This window comes from Perognathus longimembris, chromosome 28, assembly GCF_023159225.1.
Source record: "Perognathus longimembris pacificus isolate PPM17 chromosome 28, ASM2315922v1, whole genome shotgun sequence".
Lineage (NCBI taxonomy): Eukaryota > Metazoa > Chordata > Mammalia > Rodentia > Heteromyidae > Perognathus > Perognathus longimembris.
In genome coordinates, this window is record NC_063188.1 from 72,200,615 (window position 1) to 72,225,222 (window position 24,608).

Here is a 24,608-nt window from a genome sequence, read left to right on the forward strand (position 1 = left end):
ACTGCTTTTTGGTAGTTAATTGGAGATAAGAATCTCATGAATTTTCCTGCCTGGACTGCCTTTGAACCATGATCCTCAGATTTCAGCCTCCTGAATTAGCTAGGATTATAGGTGTAGGCCACCAGTGCCTGGCTTTATACTGTGTTATAGACAATAAAAGCTCAAAAATGCAAAATGATGTGCCCAAGGTCACTGACTTAACTCCAAAGGCTTTGTTCTTTTCAACAAGATACAATTGTGGTCAATTATAAATAACTACTATTTTTTTTGCCAGTCCTGGAGCTTGAACTCAGGGCCTGGGCACTGTCCTTGAGCTTCTTTTGCTGAAGGCTGGTGCTCTGCCACTTGAGCCACATGCCTACTTTTGGCCTTTTCTGTGTATGTGGTACTGAGGAATTGAACCCAGGGCTTCCTGCATGCTAGGCAAGCACTCTACCACTAAGCTACCTTCCCAACCCCAACAACTACTAATTTTTATTGAGCACTTACACGCAGGCTCTGTGCTAAGCACTTTACATATATTATCTCATTTAATCCTCATACTTTATAAAGTGGATACCACTCTCTTTATTTAGTAGATAAGGGAAACACCACACACAGAGGTTAAATAGCTTGCCAAGGTCACAAAATTGGTCAACAGCAGTGTCAGATGAAAAGCGAAATCATTTGGCTCCAAAGTCTGTACAATATAGGGCCTACTAGGAAGTGTTGCCCAAGAACATTGGAAGCACAATGGAACTAGTAAAAATCCAGACAACAGAAGGAATTAGCTGCCTGGAGGACTCAAAACAGAAACTATTATTATTTAAAGTAAATTACTTAGGAGTTTGAGAAAATATGAAATTCCAGGGGCCTAGGAATAATCTCAGGAAGACCAGCACTATAGTGTAAGGACATTCAACATGTTGGAACAATCCAGCTTTTCACACTCAGGAGAAACAGTGGTAAACCAGAAAACTAAGTCAGCAAGGCTGAATGCCAGTGGCTCACAAATGTAACATTAATTACTCAGGAGGCTGAGATGTGAGGTTCAAGGTTCAAAGCCAGCATAGTTAGGAAAGTCCTTGAGATTCTTATCTCTAATTCCACCAGAAAACAAACTGGAATTGAAGCTGTGGCTCAGGTGGTATGAGCAAAAACAAACAAAACAAAACAAAAAACAATAGCACAGACAGTTACCAGGCCCAGAGTTCAACCCCCAGAACTGGCAAAAACAAAGAGAAAAAAAATACAAACAAACAAAAAACCCTCAACTTATGGTACGCTGCACATTTGCTCTTTTCCCCCTCTTCTTATTGGCATGTATTAATTATACAAAGGGATTTCACTGTGATATTTTGATACGTGCACACAGTATTTTCCACTAACCCTTAACAATACATGAGCTTATCAAAACCACATGAATACACTGATAGGTATTTATTACTCTGTATTTTAAATGGGAAGAAATTGAGGCTCAGAAGAATGAAGATTTTGCCTTAAATTGTCTACTGAGTCAGTTGTCAGAATTGGTATTACAGCCTGAGCTAGGTAATTCCATAGCCCTGTGCTGTACAGATTCCAATACATCTAACAACTCTCTGTGCTAGAGACAGACAAGAGTGAGACCCATGTCTGAATGACTCGAGTACACATACTTTTTTTTTTTTCTTTGGCCAGTCCTGGGCCTTGGACTCAGGGCCTAAGCACTGTCCCTGGCTTCCTTTTTGCTCAAGGCTAGCACTCTGCCACTTGAGCCACAGTGCCACGTCTGGCCATTTTCTGTATATGTGGTGCTGGGAAATCGAACCCAGGGCCTCATGTATACGAGGCAAGCTCTCTTGCCACTAGGCCATATCCCCAGCCTGAGCACACATACTTTTAAACATCACTACCAGTTTTCTTTCTTTTAGAGCAAGTCACAAAGGGTCTAGTAGAAGTTTGCTTGGAATTGCAACAATGATGTCACTATTTATTGAGTTCTTTTTTGGTGGGTAGGGTTTGAGATGGGTCTCACTACATAGCCCAGACTGACTTCAAACTCACGTTCTTCCCACCTCAGTCTGCATCTTCCCACCTCATCTTCCCAAGCCATCCACAGGCGGCAGTGAGTGACCCCACCGTGCAGTGCTGTCATCCCCGTGTTGTTTGTAAGTCTGACAGGCTCTTCTGTGTCAAACCTGCATAGCTCATTGGAAAGATCTACAGGCAACGGTTCACAATCAGAGTGTGAGTGTCCACAAAAAGAACTCTGGGGGGACCCCCACCCAGCCTTCTTAAGCAGAAAACTATTTGGTGTGCTAAAATGTTTACTAAGACTATCAAGCCCTGGAAAATGAGGCTGGAGAATGCTAAAATCATTTGTTAAAGGTTTTGTCTTAAAATTTGGGTGTTGCAAGAGTAAGATTGACAAAAATACCTCTTGCCACTGGAAAATGTACGGCCGATGTTTATTTTGCACGCTTTAAGATCTTTTGAATATGTATGTGTGTGTGCATGTGTGAGTGTGAACATGTTCAAGACTGTTAGTATGATGTGAAATTGAGTTGAGTTTAAGTTTAAATTCAAATGGTCATCAAGTTTGGGCATTACCAAATGCTTCAAAGAATTATTGTGTTGTTTTAAAGAGGAACTATAGTTTAAAAAATGTTTAATTAAAAAATCAGAGCTAAGTGTCAGAAATTTGGATGTAAAGGTTAATCACTGTTAAAAAAAACAACTGCTTGGGTTTCTCAGTTCAAAGACCAATAGGAAAGGACAGGAAAAACTTGGGATGGGCCTGTGTGCCTATCCACAGGAGTGAGGGGTGATCTGGCAAAGGTGCAGCTTAGCCAGTCCACGTGGTGGCACAGGCCCTGGAGGGAATCCACGTGGTGGGACAGCCATAAGGGGGTGTCCATTCATGGTGGAAGAGGACAAGCCGGCACCAAGACAGTTCATCAGGCTCTGAGGAGTAGGATGGAGATAGGCCATTCGGTAGGACAGGCCAATGGAGGCCTTTCTTTTGTCTCTTTTGTTTTCAGGTGAACTTTGGAAACCTGGTGGTAAAAATGAATGATTGACTGGAATTTCTAAAACTGCCCCTTGAGAGGTACTAAGAATTGGAAAAGTTTTTAACATTTATTTATCTGATGTGATCTGATTCCTGTGCTATTTTTGTAATTTGGATTTTAAAGGACATATATTAAACTAATGGGGATAGGAGTAAACTCTCATTAACTCTATGAATGTAAGAAGAAATGGCAAAATGGGCTAATGTTTCTCACTAATTTATTGAAAAGCTAAATGGATAAGTATTTCTAATTCTGTAATTCTTGCATTAAGGAAAAATTGTCATTTGAGTTCAAAGGTCTTCATGCCATGCAGTAACTGGGACTGAAGAAAAAAAAAGGCTCTTTTAAAACAAGCAGTCCGGAGGCAAAGGGCATCACCTGGTTTCAGAATGCCTGTAAGCTTGAGTTTTTCCAATGCAGAATCCCTAGCCATAGCAATAAGGCAAGAGGAGGACATCAAAGGGATCCACATCGGCAAGGAAGAAATCAAGTTATCCCTATTCGCAGACGACATGATCTTATATCTGAAGGACCCAAAAAACTCAGTCCCCAAACTCCTACACCTAATAAACCATTTTGGCAAAGTAGCAGGATACAAAATGAATCCACAAAAGCCAGCAGCTTTTCTGTACACCAGCAATGTACAAACAGAAAAGGAAATTATGGAAACAATTCCATTTACAGTAGCCAAAAAAAGAATAAAGTAACTAAGGGTCAACATAACCAAGGACGTGATGGACCTGTTTAATGAAAACTATAAAAATCTAATAAGGGAAATCAAAGAAGACACAAGGAGATGGAAAGACCTCCCATGCTCATGGGTAGGCAGAATCAATATAGTGAAAATGGCCATACTGCCCAAATTGTTATACAAATTCAATGCAATCCCCATCAAAATCCCAGTCACATTCTTCACTGAAATAGAGAAAGCAATCCATAAATTCATATGGAACAGCAAAAGACCTAGAATAGCCAAAACAGAAAGACAGCCAATGATATGGGAAAGGATCTTTACCAGCACAGCAACAGACAAAGGCCTAATATCTGTCATCTACAGAGAACTCAAAAAACTAAGCCCCTCCAAGCCCAATAAACCAATTAGGAAATGAGCAAAGGAGCTAAAGAGAGACTTCACAAAAGAAGAGATAAAAATGGCAAAGAAACATATGAGGAAATGTTCAACATCCCTGCTAGTAAAGGAAATGCAAATAAAAACCCTGAGATACCACCTCACTCCAGTTAGAATGGCCTATATTCTGAACTCAGGCAACAACAAATGCTGGAGGGGGTGCGGGGGAAAGAGGAACCCTTCTCCATTGTTGGTGGGAGTGCAAATTAGTACAACCACTTTGGAGAACAGTATGGAGGTTTCTCAAAAAGCTCACTATACACCTACCCTATGACCCAGCCATACTACTCCTAGGCATCTATCCTGAACAGCAGGTCCCAAGATATCAAAACGACATTTGTACTTCCATGTTTATCGCGGCACACTTCACAATAGCCAAAATATGGAAACAACCCAAATGCCCCTCCACAGATGAATGGATCCAAAAAATATGGTACCTATACACAATGGAATACTACATAGCGGTTAGGAATGGTGAAATATTGTTATTCGCAGGGAAATGGCCAGAACTTGAACAAATAATGTTGAGCGAGATAACCCTAGAACACAGAAAACAAAGGGGCATGATCTCCCTGATATATGACTGTTAAGAAAGGATGACGGAGAGACAGTAGAGACCAGGTCTGTGAAACCAAAAACTGCTTGTCAAATGGTATTTCCCACAGGATTGGGGTAGCGACCAAACAGTATGTAACTAAAACCAAACAAGTACTCAACATATAAAGGTCAAAAATTGACCTCTCAGTGGAATACAATAGCCCAAAAGCTATGTATGTACGTTTATATAAGACTACTGTCGACATATTGTCTAATGTCGACATTACATTTAAAGCCCTAGGCAAATTTTCTTGGGCTTGGCCACGTGGATACTGTATATGTTCTTGATACATTGTGTATTGTATATATGTCTACCTGACCTAGGGAAGGGAAAGAAAAACAGGGCGTAAGATATCACAAGAAATGTACACACTGCCCTACTGTGTAACTGTACCCTTTTTGTACAACACCTTGTCATAAAATTTGTGTTCAATTAATAAATAAATTAAATTAAAAAATAGTTTCTCACTGTCTATATTTGGAGGTGGGGCATGTCTAATGAGAAACAAGGACCCATAGGAACTATGATATAATCAAATAATAAGAAAATTAATATCTTGTGGCTGGGATTATGGCCTAGTGGCAAGAGTGCTTGCCTCATATACATGAAGCCCTGGGTTCAATTCCCTAGCACCACATGTATAGAAAACGGCCAGAAGTGGCGCTGTTGCTCAAGTGGCAGACTGCTAGCCTTAAGCAAAGAGAAGCCAGGGACAGTGCTCAGATCCTGAGTCCAAGGCCCAGGACTGGCCAACAAACAAACAAACAAACAAAAAAAGAAAATGAATATCTCTCTGGGTTGTTAAGGCTATGTACAAGGACAATGTCTCCCTCCCACATATCCTGCAAAGGCAAAATTCCAATTTTCTAAACATTTTTGTTGCTGGCCCATCTCGTTAGAAGCTCAGGCAGGCTGCAAACACTCTAGCTTCACTCTGGCCTCTTCTTTTGACATCCTGTAGCACATACTATGTGAGGCAAGGTATTTGGGACATGTGTCTCATTTCTGTCTTCTTGTCTTACTTAGGGAAAAGCACAAGTCTCTGTGGCCCTTAGGGAAAGGTTTTAGGTGACTAACCCTTACTAGACCTCACTGCTGGAGAGAGGAATGAAATCAAATGTCTGCACAAAGTGATAAAGCTCCTTCCCTTTCGGGTTTTCATGCCTCATGTTATCTCTTGCAATTTAGGTACAAGGTGCAAGAGGTAACAGACAGAAACTAGAGAGCTGGCCCTGGTAGTCCTAGCTATTCTACAGGCTGAGAGCTGAAGATCAAGGATCCAAGCCAGCCTGGGTGGGAAAGTCCATGACATGGTTATCTCTAATTAACAACCAAAAAGCCAGAAGTGGAGCTGTAGCTCAAGTGGTAGAGCACTAACCTTGAGCAAAAGTTCAAGGACAGAGGCTGGGAATGTAGCTTAGCAGTAGAGTGCTTGCCTAGCCTGCATGAAGCCCTGTGTTTGATTCCTTAGCACCACATAAACAGAAAAATCCACAAGTGTTGTGCTGGCTCAAGTGGGAGAGTGCTAGCCTTGAGCAAAAAAGCCAGGTACAGTGCTCAGGCCTGAGTTCAACCCCTAGGACTGACGCCCATGCACACGCACACCTTCCCACATCCCCCAGCCATAAAAGCGAGATAACTTATAAAAGTATATTACACACACACACACACACACACACACACACACACACACACACACACACACACCCTGGGAACAAGATAATTTCAAGAAAGTTATTTACTATATCCAGGCCTGTTGGCTCACGTGTATAAGCCTAGCTACTCAGGAGGTTGAGATCTGAGAATCAGAGTTCAAAGCCAGCCCAGGTAGGAAAGTCCATGAGACTACCAGAATACCAGAAGTGGAAGTGTGGCTCAAAGTGGTAGAGCACTAGCCTTGAGCAAAAGAGCTCGGGGAAAGCACCAAAGTCCTGAGTTCAAGAGCCCCAACTGACCAAAAAAAAAAGGTACTTACTTGCTTATTTCCTTTTTTGTGTCCTTTGGATCCTCTACCACTTGGTTCTTTTCCATGCCTTTAGTTAGTGAAAGGAGAAGTGATAATGAGAAACACACAAAGCTCAAATCCCCCCTTTTTAAAATTCAAGTATCTACTTATCTCTAGGAAGTTGGCCTTTTAAGTGAGATGCCCATCCTTAGTGTGACTACTCTCAACCTCTACCTCTATGACTTCCTTGTTATACTGAATTGTTTTGTGTACCCTATTCTCTTTCAGTATGAAAACTCTTTCCTCAAGGTAGGGTTATTTACTCTATATTTGCTAAACTAAGTTGAAACCTGGCTTTTTATATAAAAAATTGGTTAAGGCTTCTTAGCAGGATTTAACAGCTGGGTACTTTCCCAGGAACACCTTGATGATACCAGCTCATACCAACCTATTTGAATACATACGTACCCTTTTCCAGGCCCACCAACAGAAACCACTTGCATGCCAAAGGATCCTCGACCTCGGGAGGATCTGCTGCCAGCCCACTGGCCCACCACCATCCCAGCAATCTCCAGTTTTCCTCCTTGAGGAGGGATTGGATGGAGACCTAGCAAGAGAGGAAGGAAAGGACAAATGAATGGGAAGGATAGAACACAAAGTAGAGCAAAAGATCGACAATTTACTTACTCTTCTTTTGTTTGTGTCAGTCATGGGGCTTGAACTCTGGGCCTGAGCACTATCCCTGAGCTCTTCTTCAGCTCAAGGATAGTGCCCAACCACTTGAGCCACAGCACCACTTCTGGATTTCTGGTGGTTAATTGGAGATAAGAGTGTCATGTAGTTTCATGTCTGGAATAGCTTTGAGTCCCAATCCTCAGATCTCAGCCTCCTGAGTAGCTAGGATTACAGGTGTGAGCCACTGGGCCCCTCTCATCCCTGAGCTTCTTTTGCTCAAAGCTAGCACTCTACCACTTGAATCACAGAGCCACTTCCGACTTTTTCTGTTTATGTGCTGCTGAGGAATCGAACCCAGGGCTTCATGCATGCAAGGTGAGCACTCTTGCCACTAGGCCATATTCCCAGCCCAAGAATACATTTCTTTCTGCACAATGCCACCTTCCTTTGCTCTGGAGAATGAGTTCTTAAAACCAGTTATTATAAAATCAAAGGCCAAATGCACTTCGAATACAAATATACATCACTGTATACAATACGATTAGCCAGAAAAGCAAACTAAATGAAAAAAAATAGTTAAAAATTAAAGAGCAAAACCAGCAACAGTTTAAAACCAGAACCAATGCAAAACAAGATGGTATTATCTCTCCTAAGATAGAAATTTAAATTGTGTGAACTCACAAACACAGTTGAGTTTTGTAATGTGGCACAAAAGTAAGCATTCAAAGAATATGTAGACCTTGTAGGCCTTTAGATTCTGGGGGGAAAGAAGCAAAAGTTGGGTTGGGAATGTGGCTTAGTGGTAGAGTACTTGTCTAGCATGCATGAAGCCCTGGGTTCGATTCTTCAGTATCGCATAAACAGAAAAAGCTGGAAGTGATACTGTGACTTAAGTGGCAGAGCGCTAGCTGTGAGTAAAAGAAGCTCAGGGACAGTGCCCAGGCCCTGAGTTCATGCCCCAGGACTGGCAAAAAAAGCAAGAGTTGGGGTTGGAGGCATAGCTCAATTGGTAAAGTGCTAGCCAATGTGCGAGTCTGACAGAATTTGGTTCCTCATCTGTGACCAAAAACAAACAAAAAGAAAAAAGAACAAGTTAGCAACCTGTAACTCATTTAGCAGGTTGCTAGAAAAGAGACCTTTGGGGGCTGGGAATATGGCCTAGTGGCAAGAGTGCTTGCCTCGTATACATGAGGCCCTGGGTTCGATTCCTCAGCACCATATATACAGAAAAAAAAATGGCCAGAAGTGGCGCTGTGGCTCAAGTGGCAGAGTGCTAGCCTTGAGCAAAAAAGAAGCCAGGGACAGTGCTTAGGCCCTGAGTTCACGGCCTAGGACTGGCCAAAAAAAAAAAAAAAAAGAGACCTTTGTTTATATAAAAGTGAGAGCCCTAGCCAGGCGCCAGTAGCTCATACCTATAATCCTACCTACTCAGGAGGCTGAGATCTAAGGATTGTGGTTTGAAGCCAGTCCAGACAAGAAAGTCTGAGATTCTTATCTCCAATTAATCACCAAAAAGCCAGAAGTGGAGCTGTGGCTCAGGTGGAGTGTTAGCCTTGAGCAAAAGCAGCTCAGAGACAGTGCCCAGCACTGGCACACACTAAAGAAACAAATAAGTGAAAATCTAAGGAGCTAGGAACTGGTCTCCTAAAAGGGACAAAAAAATGTGTAGTTGACAAACCTACTGTATCCTTTCAGGAGGCTGGAGGCTCTTGTGAGCCACCAGTAACTGGAGAGTAACTACCACTGGTAGCTGGGGCAATGGTGAGGACTTTCCAGGAATGTGGCATTAAAGTGTTTAGTGAGACTTATATAATAAAATCAATACAGAAAATCAAACGAGAGATGAGTTTTTGTCACCTTAAAGGAATGGAATGGCTGGCTCCCTCATGTTTAAAACTAGACCATTATTTGTATGAACAAAGGGATATACTGGAGCTGACTTTCATAATACTCGTGTATGCCCAGCTTTAAGCTAAATATCCATACTGAATTCTGTGACCTTAAGACTAATGTCAACTTTTAACTTTAATATTTTTACAGAGGAACAAGAGATAGGACACAGTTTCATCCACAGCAATGATACACTTGCCCTGGTCACAGAATTTTGCTATTTCATGTTTAAAATGTCCCTACTAAAATATCTAGCTACACCAGGCACTGGTGGCTCAGACTTATAATCCTAGCTACTGAGGAGGCTGAGATCTGAAGATCGTAGTTCAAAGCCAGCCCAGGCAGGAAAGATCATCAGACTTATCTCCAATTAACCACCAGAAAACCAGAAGTGGAGCTGTGGCTCAAAGTGCTAGAGCACTAGCCTTAAGCAAAAAAGCTCAGGGACAGTGCTCAGCCCCTGTGTTCAAGCCCTACGACTGACAAAGGAAAAATACGCTCTGCTTAAGGGTTGGCAGTATAGCTCAGTGGTAGAACATTTCATTGACCAGAACACACAAGGTCTTGTATTCTATCCCTAGGACCATACATAAAAATTTCATGTTTCACCAGGGTATACGTTGTTTGAAGTACCAAGATCAGTATCTGAGTTACCTAGGCATGTTTATCTATTCTTTAATAAGCAGCAGCTCAAAGAGGGGACTGTCCAAAAAGAAATGTACTCATTACCTGGCTCATGAAATTCCAACCCATCTGTACATTACCTTTAGAATAATAATGAAAATGTTTAAAACCTCCGTAGCCCAGATTGTCTCCATAATCTAGACATATGTGTGTATAGGTAGGTATTAGTGTGTAGATTTATTTTGTCCACTAAACTGCAATCCTTTGGGGAAAATGACAATGTTTCTTTTGATGCTTCTGGAGTCAAAGAAAGGAAATATGTCAAATCTATCCCCAGAGATAAGGCTACATCATCTTCCAACACTGTCCTCACTCCCACCTCCTACTGAACTTCTTTTTTATTTTATTTTTTTCCAGAGCTAGGGCTTGAATTCTGAGCCTGGGCACTGTCCCTGAGTTTCTTTTGCTCAAGGTTAGCACTCTACTACTGGAGCCACAGTACGACTTTCACCTTTGTTTTGTCTGATAAGTTTATTGGCGATAAGAGTCTCACAGAGGCTGGGAATATGGCCTAGTGGCAAGAGTGCTTGCTTCATATACATGAAGCCCTGGGTTCGATTCCCAAACACCACATATACAGAAAATGGCCAGAAATGGCGCTGTGACTCAAGTGGCAGAGTGCTAGTCTTGAGCAAAAAGAAGCCAGGGACAGTGCTCAGGCCCTGAGTCCAAGGCCCAGGACTGGCAAAAAAAAAAAAAAGTCTCACAGATTTTCCTGCCTGGGCTATCCTGCCCAGGCTGGCCTTGAACCTGGATCTTCAGATCTCAGCCACCGGAATAGCTAGGATTACGGGCTACATAGCACTTGCTATAAACTCCCGTAGGCAACTGTCTATAAGGATTGAATGAATTAACAGCAACCATTAAGATCCAGCTCATGGGCTGGGGATATGGCCTAGTGGCAGAGTGCCTGCTTCATATACATGAGGCCCTGGGTTCGATTCCCCAGCACCACATATACAGAAAATGGCCAGAAGTGGCGCTGTGACTCAAGTGGCAGAGTGCTAGCCTTGAGCAAAAAAAAGAAGCCAGGGACAGTGCTCAGGCCCTGAGTCCAAGCCCCAGGACTGGCAAAAAAAAAAAAAAAAAAAAAAAAAAAAAGATCCATCTCATATGAATTACAGCTCTCAAAATAACGAAGTGACTTCTTCCTTCTGCATCAGTCCAGATACCATGATTTTGCTCGGTGAGAGTCACATTGCTGAGACCCAAATAACTCTACAGAAAGTACTTGGAATTGGATGACCTTCTTTTCCTCAGGTATCTCCCTCTATCACAACAAGCTACTCTTCAAACTACTGCAACACAGCACAGAATATCAATGAGATAAAAATGGTTATAAAACGAGAGATTCTTTAGGTGCTGGTGGCTCATGCCTGTAATCCTAGCTACTCAGGAAGCTGAGATCTGAGGGTTGTGGTTCAAAGCCAGGCTGGGCAAGGAAAGTCACTGAGACTCTTATCTCCAATTAACCAAAAACAAAAAAAATCCCCAATGTGGAGCCATGGCTCAAAGAGTTAGAGCCCTAGCCTTGAGCAAAAGAGCTCAGAGACAGCACTCAGGCTCCAAGGTCAAGCCCTACAACCAATCAAAACAAAACAAAACCAACCAAACAAAAAATAACCTAGAGATTCTGTAACTGGTGAGTACTGCGAGGGTTATTAAGAATTAAATTAGAAGCCAAGCACCAGTGACTCATGTCTATAATCTCAGCAATTCAAGAGGGGGAGACCTAAGGATCGCAGTTCAAAGCCACACCAGGCAGATAAACCTGAAAGGTTTATCTTCAATGAACTGGAAAAGAACGGGAAGTGAAGGTATGGGGCTCCAGTGGCAGGGCACCAGCTTTGAGCAAAATAGGCTAATAAGCAAGAGCGTGAGGACCTGAGTTCAAATCCCAATATCGTTACAAGAACACAATTTGATGGCAAATACCTTATTCCTAAGTACTGACCTGCAAAGCCCCGGCTCCTTGCTTGAGGAGGTGGCATTGAGCCCATGGCTCGGGAATAAAGTGAAACCGGGTAGAGAGATGGCACCATGGGAGACACAAAAGTAGGTGATGGAAGAAGAGCAGAAGGTGGTGGATGATTCATGTTGACTCCTTCAAGGATACTCTGTCTCATCTTTTCTACTTTGGTTGCCAGGTCAGCCTTTGAAAGAAAAAAGCAAAATACTTGCACCTGCTACTTTTCAAACTTTCCCCATGTGTCAGGTATTCTATATGCAATTTCACATCTATTTCCCCTTAAGAGAATTGAACATGGAGTTAAATGATGTCAGGTTACATGCCTAGGAAGGCTTCCAGAAAGGAACCTGCCAGCTTCTTACATGAAACCACATCATAATCAACATTAGTTCCCAATAAAGGCCTATGGGACACAATAACCAAGTAAATGCAAACAAATGGAATAAGCATTTACTGATGGTTGATGACTAGCAATAGGTGAAGCTATTTTTTAGAGGAGAGGGAAGAGATTAGCTATAAAAGAACAATACCTGACATATACAAACCCTTTTAACCTCCACCTCCCCCCCCCCAAATACCCAGGATTGGAGACCTTGAGCTCTGACCAGGATAAGTAAACACCTCCACTTCAGAAGTGAATAAAATTCTTCTGTAAAGTGAAGGATTGTAAATATTTTAAGTTTTGCAGACTACATTGTCTCTGCCACAACTATTCTATTCTGCAATTATAACATGAAATAAGCCACAGGAATATGCAAATAGATAAATGTGGCTGTATTCAAATAAAATTTTATTTATCAAAACAGAAAACAGCGTACATTACAAAAACAGGGATGCTGAGACTATTATGCCAGACTTTATTATAAGAGTGACTAAAGTTTTCTTGCTTTCCCTCAGCATTGCAAGTTTTTACTACAAAAACTCTTTTGTTTCTATGTTGTTATCAATTTTATTTACTTTCATTTCTTTGTGTGTGTGTGTGTGTGCCAGTACTAGTGCTTGCACTTACACTTGGCGTTTTCATTCAAGTTTGGTGATCTAGGGCTGCGAATATGGCCTAGTGGTAGAGTGCTCACCTTGTACACATAAAGCCCTGGGTTTGATTCCTCAGCACCACATATACAGAAAAGGCCAGAAGTGGCACTGTGGTTCAAGTGGTAGAGTGCTAGCCTTGGGCAAAAAGAAGCCAGGGACAGTGCTCAGGCCCTGAATTCAAGTCCTAGGACTGGTCAAAAAAAAAAAAAACCCAAAAACAAAAAACCAGAAACTGGTGCTCTACTGTTGAGCCACACCTCCACTTCTCGCTTTTTGCTGGTTAATTGGAGATAAGACTTGGGGTGTTTTCTGCCAGGCTGGCTTTGAAATAGGATTCTCAAGTCTCAGCATCTCGAGTAGCTAGGATTATAGGCTTGAGCTACCAGTGCCTGGCCTTTCTTGTATTTCTAAATATAGTTGAAAATAAAAACAAAATGCCTCTTGTTGCTAGTGGCTCACACATGTAATCCTAGCCACTCAGGACACTGAAATCTGAGAATCACAATTCAAAGTCATCCTGGGTGGAAAAGTTATTGAGACTCTTTTCTCCAGTTAACCACTAAAAAGCTGTGGCTCGAATGATATAACGCCAAGCATGAGTTGAAAAAGTTAAGGAATAACAAATACCCAGTTCCTGATGCCCCAGCACTGGTTAAAAAAAATCACCACTTGCAGAAGTGAGTCATATTTTTTGTAATGAAAGGAAATTAAATCCTAAAAGTATTCTATCCTAAGCAATCACATATGAAAACTTCGCTATTTTAGCTCCCTTCTCCTCCCTGCCCATTCATTTACTCCCATAACAGTTCATAGATAGCATGTAGTGGCTGCCCAACATGTTGGTACCTGGCCATCACAGAGTTCAACCAGGGATACTCGCTCTCGACCTGCTTTAATGAGCTTGCTCTGGAACAGCTTGCCATCAAAGTAAATCCAGGGGCAGCAATGTTCCCAAGGGACAGGCTGGCCACAGGCATCATTAGCAAATAGAGCTGTGTCAACTCCACTCATGAAGAGGGCAGCAAGCTGGATTCCTCGGGCATCTAGTTTCTCAATCTGAAAGTATGACAGAGGGGAAAAATATTATGAAGAAAGTACAAACAAAGAACTACAGATGAAGCAGCCCTAACCTGAAATCTTTTCTTCCTCTAGTAGTGGAGATTGAACGCAGTGCCTTATACTTGCTAGGCAGGTAGTCTACCAGTTAAATCCTCTTGCTTTTAGTTATTTTTCTAGGTAGAGTGTCTTTCCTGGGCATGTGTTACCATGACCAGTGCAAATCTGAAATGGCATACCAAAAGTGAAAAATTGGGCTGGGAATATGGCCTAGTGGTAAAGTGCTCACCTTATATACATGAAGCCCTGGGTTCGATTCCTCAGCACCACATATATAGAAAAAGCCAGAAGTGGCTATGTGGCTCAAGTGGCAGACTGCTAGCCTTGAGCAAAAAGAGGCCAGGGACAGTGCTCAGGCACTGAGTTCAAGCCCCAGGATTGGCAAAAAAACAAAACAATCCAAAGTGAAAAATTTCTCACTTGTCCTCATATTGACTGTAAACCAGGCATGATGGCTCAAGCCTGTAATCCTAGCTACTTGGGAGGGAGAGATGAGGGATCTTGATTCTAGGCTAGCATGGGCATAAAAGTTCACAAGATTCCATCACAACTAATGGCTGGGTATAGCCATGTGTGCTTGTCATCCCCAGTCATAGCCCAGGCTAAAGGGAGACCTTACCTCTAAAGGAACCAATGCAATTAGGTACTAGAAATGTGGCTCAAGTGGTACAGCAAATGTTTTTTAACTGCAAGAATCTGAGTTCAATCCCCAGTACTGCCAGAAGAAAAAGGGGCTAATTATAATTTTACATATAATGGGAAAAACTGGGAACAAAGTGCCCAACATCATAATTAAATGCTATATCTTGTGATAAAATATTTGCTAAAAAATTTTGACACATAGAACTTATGAAGCTCCTGCCTTAGCTTCCTGAGTGCTGAGATTATGGATGTGCGCTCTTATACCTGGATAGATGCAAGTTTTAAAAATATTTTTAACCAAATGTTAGTTGAATCTGCAGATGCAGAAACTTCAAGTAAATTTACACAAACAATATCTTTTTTTTTTTTTTTTGGCCAGTCCTGGGGTTTGGACTCAGGGCCTGAGCACTGTCCCTGGCTTCCTTTTTGCTCAAGGCTAGCACTCTGCCACTTGAGCCACAGCACCACTTCTGGCCGTTTTCTATATATGTGGTGCTGGGGAATCGAACCCAGGGCTTCATGTATACGAGACGAGCTCTCTTGCCACTAGGCCATATTCCCAGCCCACAAACAATATCTTAAATATATAGAAGCACAATCCCTAGTACCACAGACACACACATAAAAAGATTGAGAAAGCAGCAAGATTTTTCACAGTTGCATGTTAGTTTAACAGAAGAAGCGGCAATTGTAGGTCCTCTCTTAAGTGTGATCTGATTGATGTGAGGAGCTGCTCTAAGACCCAGCAATACTAAATTTGCTACAGAAAGGAACAACTCATCATGTGTATTAGTCCCGTGAATCATTTTTTTGGTTGACCTCCATTAAAAGATTTTTATAAGTGTGTGTGTGTGTGTGTGTGTGTGTGTTTTGTTGGGTATGGAACCCCAGGCCTTTTTATTTGTGTCTGTCAGTACTGGGGCTTGAATTCAGGGCCTGGGTGCTATCCCTTAGCTTTTTTACTCAAGGCTGGCACTCTACCACTTGAACCAGCTCCACTTCTAGCTTTTGGTGGCAAACTGGAGATGAGAATCTCATGGACTTTCCTGCGTGGGCTGGCTTTAAACTGTGACCCTTAAATCTCAGGCACCTGAATAGCTAGGATTATAGGCATGAGCCAGTGACACACAACCCCAAGGCTTCTTGTACGTAAGTATTCTATCATTAAGCTGTGTGTTCAAAGCCCCAAATCTGTTTATTTTTGAGAATGGATCTCCCTATGCTGTGTAGTCTGATCTCAAACTTCTAGGCTCAAGTGATTCTGTTACCTCAGCCTCTTGAGTGATGGAACTACATGTGTGCGCCACCACACTCAATTCAATTTTGCAAGTCTTACTGAACTTGATCTTCTAGTTTACACTGGGGCCTCAAAGGAACATGGCTAGTGAAGTCAAGGCTTATTGCATGAAGACCTAACATTTATTGAATATTATAAACTTAAAATATGCAAAAGATTGATCTATGTGTTCTACATGGATTTTTTTTACTTAATACATTTACCGTCCTGTAAGAAAGGAACCTGATGCTAAAGAGGTTAAATAACCAACCAAAGATCACATAGCTAGTAGATAAAGAAACTAGTAATTCATATCTGAGACAGCCTGCCTTTCAAAGCCTACTTTTTATACTACCCATGTTTTATTGCCTTGAATTACAGGGCAGATTCATTTTCTGCTTTATACTTTTCTGTATTTTACACTAAAGATACATAGTCAGTATGTATCATTAAAGGAGGGTTACACATTTACTCAGAGACAGTAGGAAGTCTCCTGTAATATATCTTACAACAGTCAACCATGGTCTTTGAGCCATGATGTATTTGCCTTCCATAACATCTATCTCATCATTCTTTTCCATCTGTGCAGGGGAAGGATAGTAGGCACCTCTTGGTTTTATTAATAAATATAAATATTTGGCTAAAGGAAATCAAATACTTACCTACAGAATTTATTTTTCACCCTGACTCTGGGGGGCAAAAAAGCCTAAAATAAAGTGCTATGAAGCCACAGAACTGAAATAAGGGTAGATCAATCACCTTGAGTTCTTGAAGTTGATCTGGTTCATAAAGTTGGGTAGATACTGCTTGTGCAAGAAAGGTGTCTAGCTCATGGCGATGCAGGATTCGGCCACCAGGCCACTGAACCATGTATCTAGAAAATAAAATCATCATGACTAAGTTAAAAAGAAATCTTACATGTTCATGTCAAATACACTTAAGGACCTATCATGGTACTGGGCAACAAGGTGTTGCCCAATATGCCTGTGATCTCAGCATGTGGGAGCCACAGACACGAGAAGGGAGGGATTGAAACCAGCCTGAACTACAAAGCAAATTCAAGGTCAGTCTGGGACACATTAAAACGAGGATTAGGACGATTGTCTAGCACACATAAGACCTAGGTTCCATACCTAGCAACACACACACACACACACACACACACACACACACACACACACACACACACACACACACACCCCTAAGGTTAGGTTTTTGCTAATATCAAAGATTTGATAACTTGTCTGGGTGACAGACAGGCAGGTATATCAATGACAGGACAGTGTGTTAAGTACCAAGAGTAAACAATGAACAGGATTTGTCAAGGTGCAGGTGGCTCATTCCTGTAACCTTAGTTACGCAAAAGACTGAGATCTGAGGATCACAGTTCAAAGCCAGCCTTGGCAGGAAAGTCTGTGAGACTCTTATCTCCAATTAACCACCAAAAAGCCAGAAATAGAGGTGTGGCTTATGCAAAGAGTGTGAGCCTTGTGCAGAAAAGCTCAGGGACAGCTCCTGGGCCCTCAGTTCAAGCACCAGGGCCAGCACATACTCACACACACAAAAAGAATGTACAGGATTCTATGAGAGCACAGAAAATTCTGTGAGTATGAAAATTCAGAGGGCTGAGCTCCAGTGGCTCATGTCTGCAATCCTAATTACTCAGGAGGCTGACATTGGAAGACCATGTTCAAAGCCATTCGAGGCAGAAAAGTCCCTGTGAGACTCTTATCTCCAATAAACTACTCAAAAAAGTTGGAAGCGGTGCTGTGGCTCAAGTGGTAGCACAAAGAGACTCAGGGAAAGCACCCAGGCACTGAGTTCAAGCCCCAGGACTGTAAAAAAAAATCAGAGAGGGCATCCCATAAAGGTCAGCATCCAGGATAGGAAAAAGATATTCTAGATTGAGAAAAGAGTATTTGTGGAAGCAGGGAATTATTGCTTTAAGTAACCATGTATAGAATGATAGGAAGAAAGAGTAGAAAGTAGCCCAGATCAAGAATGGTTTCCAAACAGTATTATGGAACTTGGACTTTTATCCTGGAATTGTGGTAAGACATTTAAGGATTTCAGCAGGGCAGTGATATGGACCAGTTTGGTACTGACTGGCTCAGAGGGCAGGGGTTAAAAAGACAGAGATCTAGGTGGGAGGCAATTGAACCTGTGGCCAAAGTGGGATTGAATCAAAACACTGGCAAGGGTCACAGACTGGACCAGGGGATAAAGACAATAGCTACTGAGGATTTATAAATAAGTAGGACTTGTCATCGGCGTTTTTGTGAAACTGGAGATTGAAATTGAAAAGTCTAACATTATTTTGTGTGCTGGTTCTGGGGCTTGAACTCAGGGCCTAGGTGTTGTCCCTGAGCTAATTTTTTACTCAAAGCTAGAGTTCTACCACTTGAGCCACAGTTTCATTTTTAGTTTCCGCCCCCTGCCTCCCCCCCACTGGCTCCAATAGGTAATTTGAGAAAAGTCTCACCAGCTTTTCTTCTTGGGCTGGCTTCAAACTGTGATCCTTAGCTCTCTGCCTCCTGAGTAGCTAGGATTACAGTGAGCCACTGGCCCCTGGTGCGCATTTGTGTGCCAGCACTGGGGTTTGAACTAAGGGCCTGGGCACTGTCCCTTAGCTTTTCCTTTTCTTCTTGTGCAAGGCTGGCACTCTGTCACTTGAACTACAGCTCCACTTCTACCTTTTGGTGGTTAATTGAACATGAGTCTCATGGAGTTTCCTGTTTGGCTAGCTTTGAACTGTGATCCTCAGATCGTAGCCTTCTGAAGCTAAGATTACAGGTGTGAGACACTGGTGCCTGGCAAAACTCTAAGATTCATACATTTCTGACTTGGCCAAATGACTAGATAATATCTTCCAAGACAGGAAAGCTACTAATTATGGAAATGAATACTTATTTATGACTATTTGAATGGAAGGCCCCTATACTCAATATATCTTATTGTTTGAGACATTAAGAATGCAGAAAGAGGGGCTGGGGATATGGCCTAGTGGCAAAGAGTGCTTGCCTCATAAACATGAAGCCCTGGGTTCAATTCCTCAGGACCACATATACAGAAAACGGCCAGGAGTGGTGCTGTGGCTCAAGTGGTAGAGTGCTAGCCTTGAGCAAAAAGAACCCAGGGACAGTGCTCAGGCCCTGAGTTCAAGCCCCAGGACTGGCAAAAAAAATTAATAATAATAACAAAAAAGAATGCAGATAGAAATAGAGACGCAGAGAGAGAAAAAACACAAATATATCAAGGAAGTCTGCCATTAGCTCAGAGAGGGCACACAAGAGAACAGTCATGTCTAATTCCTGGAGCTCCCCAAGAATCAAGAAGTATTGACTGCTTAGGGTTATTGGTGCTGTTTCTGGAGATTCCGGCCTAGTTACAACTGCTAGGAGGGAGTGTGGTGCCCTAGAAGGAGCCAGGGCAAGGCAACCAGACAGTCTGGTTTGGAATCTTGAAACTTTTCTGAGTTATTGTTTCATCCCATGGAATGATTTGTTTAAAAAAAAACACAGCATAAACATAAGCCACAGACCTAGCCCTTTTATATTTTCTGAAGGAGAGTGAATGTGAATCTTTGTAATCATATAAATATGTTAATGTTACTTAAACTTCAAAGAAGTGCAGTAAAAGGAGACTACCAAATATTAACTAAAGCACATGCACAATTCAAGTCACTGTGGTACTAGCTTGAGAAATAAGCTAGAATAAGTAGGCTAGAAACAGATCTTTGCATTTATAAGAATTTTGTATCTGATACAAAAGGAGCTTGGCCTTGAGCACAAAAGCTCAGGGACAGCATCGAGGCCCAGAATTCAGGCCCCAGGAATGGCACACAAAAAAAGTATAAATAAAAACAGTTAAGCTGGGTGGTTACTCAGGAGGCTGAGGTTTGAGGATCACTGTTTGAAGCCAGCCCAGGCAGGAAAATCCATGAGTCTCGTATCTTCAATTAACCACCAAAAAAAAAAAAAAAAAAAAAAACAACAACAACAACAACAGAATTTGAGCTCTGGCTAAAGTGGTAGAGCACTAGCCTTGAGCAACCAAGCCCTGACTGAGTTCAAGTCTCCAAATGGCATAAAAAAGTAATCATTCAAATACAATCATGATATTCAATATACACTATCTGGCAAATTACCTATGTAATCTGTGAATAGGGATAGGAGGGGAATCTTTGGGAAAAATGATGGAAGGGGTGACACTGTCCAAAAGAGTAAAGAAATGTACTTATTACTCGACTTATAAAATGGTAACCCCTCTGTACAACACCTTAATAACAATAAAATTGTATTTAAAAACAAAAATAATCTTTCCATTTAAATATGACCACAGTTAAGATTTTGATGAGTTTGATGTGGTTAACATCTCCAATCCCTTTTTGCTTTCACTCTGCATACAGATTTTATCTTGCCTTTCCATTCAATATTATATTATGTGAACTTATTCACTAAATGCTTTTTAAAAACATGACTTTTATGACTGCATGTTCATTTGGTAAACATATCAATTTCCTACATCCTTCCTTTGGCTGGGCATAGATCACTACAATTCCAAGTATCTCAGCACTTGAGAAGCTGAGGCAAGAGGCTCAACTGAGCTCAGGAGTTTTGAGATCAGCCTGGGCAACACAGTGAAGCCCTATCTCTAAAGAAAATAAGTTTCTCTCACTCAAAATTCATTCACTTACTATTTTTACTTTTTCTTTCATTACTAATACTACAAATATATTCATATACTAAATCATGTCTATATATCTATTCACCCCCTTAGGACAAATTCCTACAGGTAGAATTAGAAGGTCAAAGGTTCTGTTCACATTAAAGGTGTTTGGTACATATAACAAAGTTGTTGGGCTGGGAATATGGCCTAGTGGCAAGAGTGCTTGCCTCATATACATAAAGCCCTGAGTTTGATTCCTCAGCACCACATATATATAGAAAACTGCAAGAAGTGGCTCTGTGGCTCAAGAGGCAGAGTGCTAGCCTTGAGCAAAAAGAAGCCAGGGCCAGTGCTCAGGCCCTCAGTACAAGGCCCAGGACTGGGAAAAAATTGTTTTGCAGACCAATTTTCCCAATTTACAACCAATCCTCTAGCAGTGTGTCAGTATAGGTGGTTATTCTTAGTCTTTAATGATTTAACATTTAAATTTGTTTCTTTGCTAAATTTGAGGTGGCAAACTTTTTCAAAACCCTTGTTAATGTCCATGGCTGGAATAAAAAGCCACTTTTTTGTCTGTGGAGGGGATTGAACTCGGGGCCTGGGCACTGTCCCTGAGCTTTTTCACTCAAGGCTAGCATTCTACTAGTTTGAGCCACAGTGCCACTTCCGGTTTTCTGGTGGTTAACTGGAGATAAGAGCCTCACCAGTTTTCCTGTCGGGGTCGTCTTTCAGCCTCCTGAGTGGCCAGGATTACAGGCATGAGCCACCAGCATCGGACACCACTTTTCTTTAAAATAGTGACCAGCTATTGGCACAACAATGCACAGTGATTCCAAGTCAAACCAATTCATGGTTTGCATATCAGTCTTGAGAATTTGAGCTAACATTTGCAGAGAACAGTAAAACAGATGTGAAGAAAGAAGAGCTCTGGCCTTTCCAAGACAATTCCCTATTAGTGGCACTTTCTTGTTCTTGGATAACTACATGACTACCAGTTATAGCTTTATGGTCAACTAACTAGAATAGTTTTGTTTCTTGGAAGCAAATGAGTCTGAATGAATCTAAGATTCTCGTTTCCAAGAAGCCTTTGTATAGAGCTACTATTAACACATTGTCGTATTTCAAATAGTTCACTACTCTGTCATTTTAATATGGCATACAAGTGCAGTAATTTACTATTCTATTATTATTATTATTTTTTTTTGCCAGTCCTGGGGCTTGGACTCAGGGCCTGAGCACTGTCCCTGACTTCCTTTTGCTCAAGGCTAGCACTCCGCCACTTGAGCCACAGCGCCGCTTCTGGCCGTTTTCTGTATATGTGGTGCTGGGGAACCGAACCTAGGGCCTCGTGTATCCGAGGCAGGCACTCTTGCCACTAGGCTATATCCCCAGCCCTATTCTATTATTTTTTTAATTATAAAAATATTTTCCGTGCTTTGAGGGGAGGAGGATCAGCTTTTTTCTTTAACGCTCGTACTTCATAAAATTACCTTTTACCTCTGGATTAATTCTAACATCTAAAGAAATAATACCTTTAAAAATTCTAACCAAAGCACTAGTGGCTCACTCCTATAATCCTAGCTATTTAGGAGGAGTCTGAGATCCGAGGATCAAAATTCACAGGCTAAGCAGTAAAGTCCATGACACTCTTATTTTCAATTAACCACAAAAAAGCCAGAAGTGTGCAGTAACTCAACGGATAGAGTGCTAGCCTTGAGTGAAAAAGCTTAGGCTGAATTTTTTTTTTTTTTTTTTTTTGGCCAGTCCTGGGCCTTGGACTCAGGGCCTGAGCACTGTCCCTGGCTTCTTCCAGCTCAAGGCTAGCAGTCTGCCAGCTGAGCCACAGCGCCCCTTCTGGCCGTTTTCCATGTATGTGGTGCTGCGGAATCGAACTGAGAGCTTCATGTGTAGGAGGCAAGCACTCTTGCCACTAGGCCATATTCCCAGCCCGTGAAAAAGCTTAGGGACAGAGATCAGCCCAAGGACTGGTACACAAGAAACAATTCTAGCCTTGGATGAAGGCATGGATTAATTGCCAGAATGCCTGCACTGCAAGCAGGAATCTCTAAGCTCAAACTCTATCTAGTACTGCCAAAAAAAAGTTTTACTCCATCACAGTGGCATAAGCCTATAATCAAAATCACTAGGAAGGAAAGGATTTGGAGCAATGTGATTCAAGGCTAGACAAGGCAAAAAAAGCTAGTAAGACCCCATCTCAACAAATAAGTTGGGTGTGGTGGTGTACACCTCTACCTATGCAGGAGGCCATAGGTATGAGGATCTTAACCCAGTCTTAGCCTTGGGCCAAAATGAAGATCCAACCTACAAAATAACCTGAAAGCAAATAAAGCCATAGATGAGGTCTGAGCAATAGAGTTCTTGACTAATAAGCATAACTCTCTGAGTTCAAACCCAAGGACTAGCGAAAGATGTACTTTAATTTTTATACTCAGAGCTTTAAACTTTTACCTAACCTTTTCCATTCAAGGCTGGTACTCTACCACCTGAGCCATATCTCCACTTTTGGTTTTTTGCTGGATAACAGGAGATAAGAATCTCAGTGTCATGGATGCTCCTACCCAGGATGGCTTTACAGTGAGAACCCTCAGATCACAAACTCTGATGATTCTTTCATTAAAACATTACATAGCACAATGATGTATAATTATGATTTTAATTTGTATTTGTCTAATGATATTGAACACATTTTCCTGTGATTATTTGCTATTATATATATTCTCTTCCGTGAAATGCCTATTCATGTCTTTTGCCTAGTTGTTAATAGGATTTTAGTGTTGACTTTTGAGATGTGTGTGTATGCACACGAGTGCGTGCCATCATAGGACTTGAACTCAGGGCCTGGGCATTGTCCCTGAGATTTTGTACTCAAGACCAGGACTCTACCATTTTGAACCACAGTGCCATTTCTGGCTTTTTAGTAGTTAATTGGAAATAAGATTCTCCAATGAAGAACATTCCTGCTGGGTCTGGCTTTGAACAGTGATAGTCAGATCTCAGCTTCCTGAATAGCTAGGATTATAGGTGAGAGCCACTGACACTGGACTGAGTGTGCTTTATATACTGGTCCTGTTTGGATATGTGGTTTTCAATAGTTTCTCCCAAAGTAGCAGCTTTTCATCCTCTTTCAAAGGGCCAACATTTCTAATTCTTTTTTCTTTCATGTTTTGCCAGGCTTGGGGCCTCAAGTCTGGGCCTGGGTACTGTCTCTGAGCTCCTCTGGCTCAAGGCTAGTGCTCTACCACGTGAGCCATAGGACCACTGTGATTAATTGGAGATAAAAGTCTCAGGGATTTTTCCTGCCCACGCTAGCTTTGAACCACAATCCTCGGATCTCAGCCTCCTGAGTAGCTAGGATCACAGGAGTGAGCCACTGGCACCCAGCAACATTTCTAATTCTGATGAGGTCTAATTTATCAACTTTTCCTGTTATAAATCACACTTTGGGTGACAAGTATAAGGTTTTCTGTATTTTCCCCCAGGAAGTTAGAAAGTTTTGAGTTAATTTGTTGTATGATGTGTAAGGTTTAAGTCAAAGTTCATTTTTCTCACTCTAGACTGTCCAATAGCTCCAACACTATTAATTAAAAAGGCTATCCTTGGGGCTGGGGATATGGCCTAGTGGCAAGAGTGCCTGCTTCATATACATGAGGCCCTGGGTTCGATTCCCCAGCACCACATATATGGAAAACGGCCAGAAGTGGCGCTGTGGCTCAAGTGGCAGAGTGCTAGCCTTGAGCAAAAAGAAGCCAGGGACAGTGCTCAGGCCCTGAGTCCAAGGCCCAGGACTGGCCAAAAAAAAAAAGAAAAAAAAAGGCTATCCTCAGTGAATTAAACTTGTATTTGTCAACATTCAATAGATGAAAATCAATCTGAACCCAAGTTCTGGCATCTGTTTCACCTACCTAGTCCTTAGCAAATATCTCAATGT

General features: G+C 41.8%; 1 protein-coding gene across 2 annotated transcripts in view; it reads right to left on the reverse strand.

The window, feature by feature from the left end:
• Fam120c (family with sequence similarity 120C) overlaps nt 1-24,608 on the reverse strand; it is a 108,497-nt gene that overhangs the window by 2,096 nt on the left and 81,793 nt on the right. Inside the window, exons 11-15 of one of the 2 annotated variants that reach the window (XM_048335602.1) lie at nt 16,751-16,865; nt 13,804-14,013; nt 11,908-12,106; nt 7,173-7,311; nt 6,735-6,792 (exon numbers count right to left, since the gene is read on the reverse strand). In XM_048335602.1, the coding sequence (XP_048191559.1) occupies nt 6,735-6,792; nt 7,173-7,311; nt 11,908-12,106; nt 13,804-14,013; nt 16,751-16,865 (721 nt within the window). The remainder of the gene's footprint in view (nt 1-6,734; nt 6,793-7,172; nt 7,312-11,907; nt 12,107-13,803; nt 14,014-16,750; nt 16,866-24,608) is intronic. The other variant, XM_048335603.1, reaches the window with a different exon arrangement.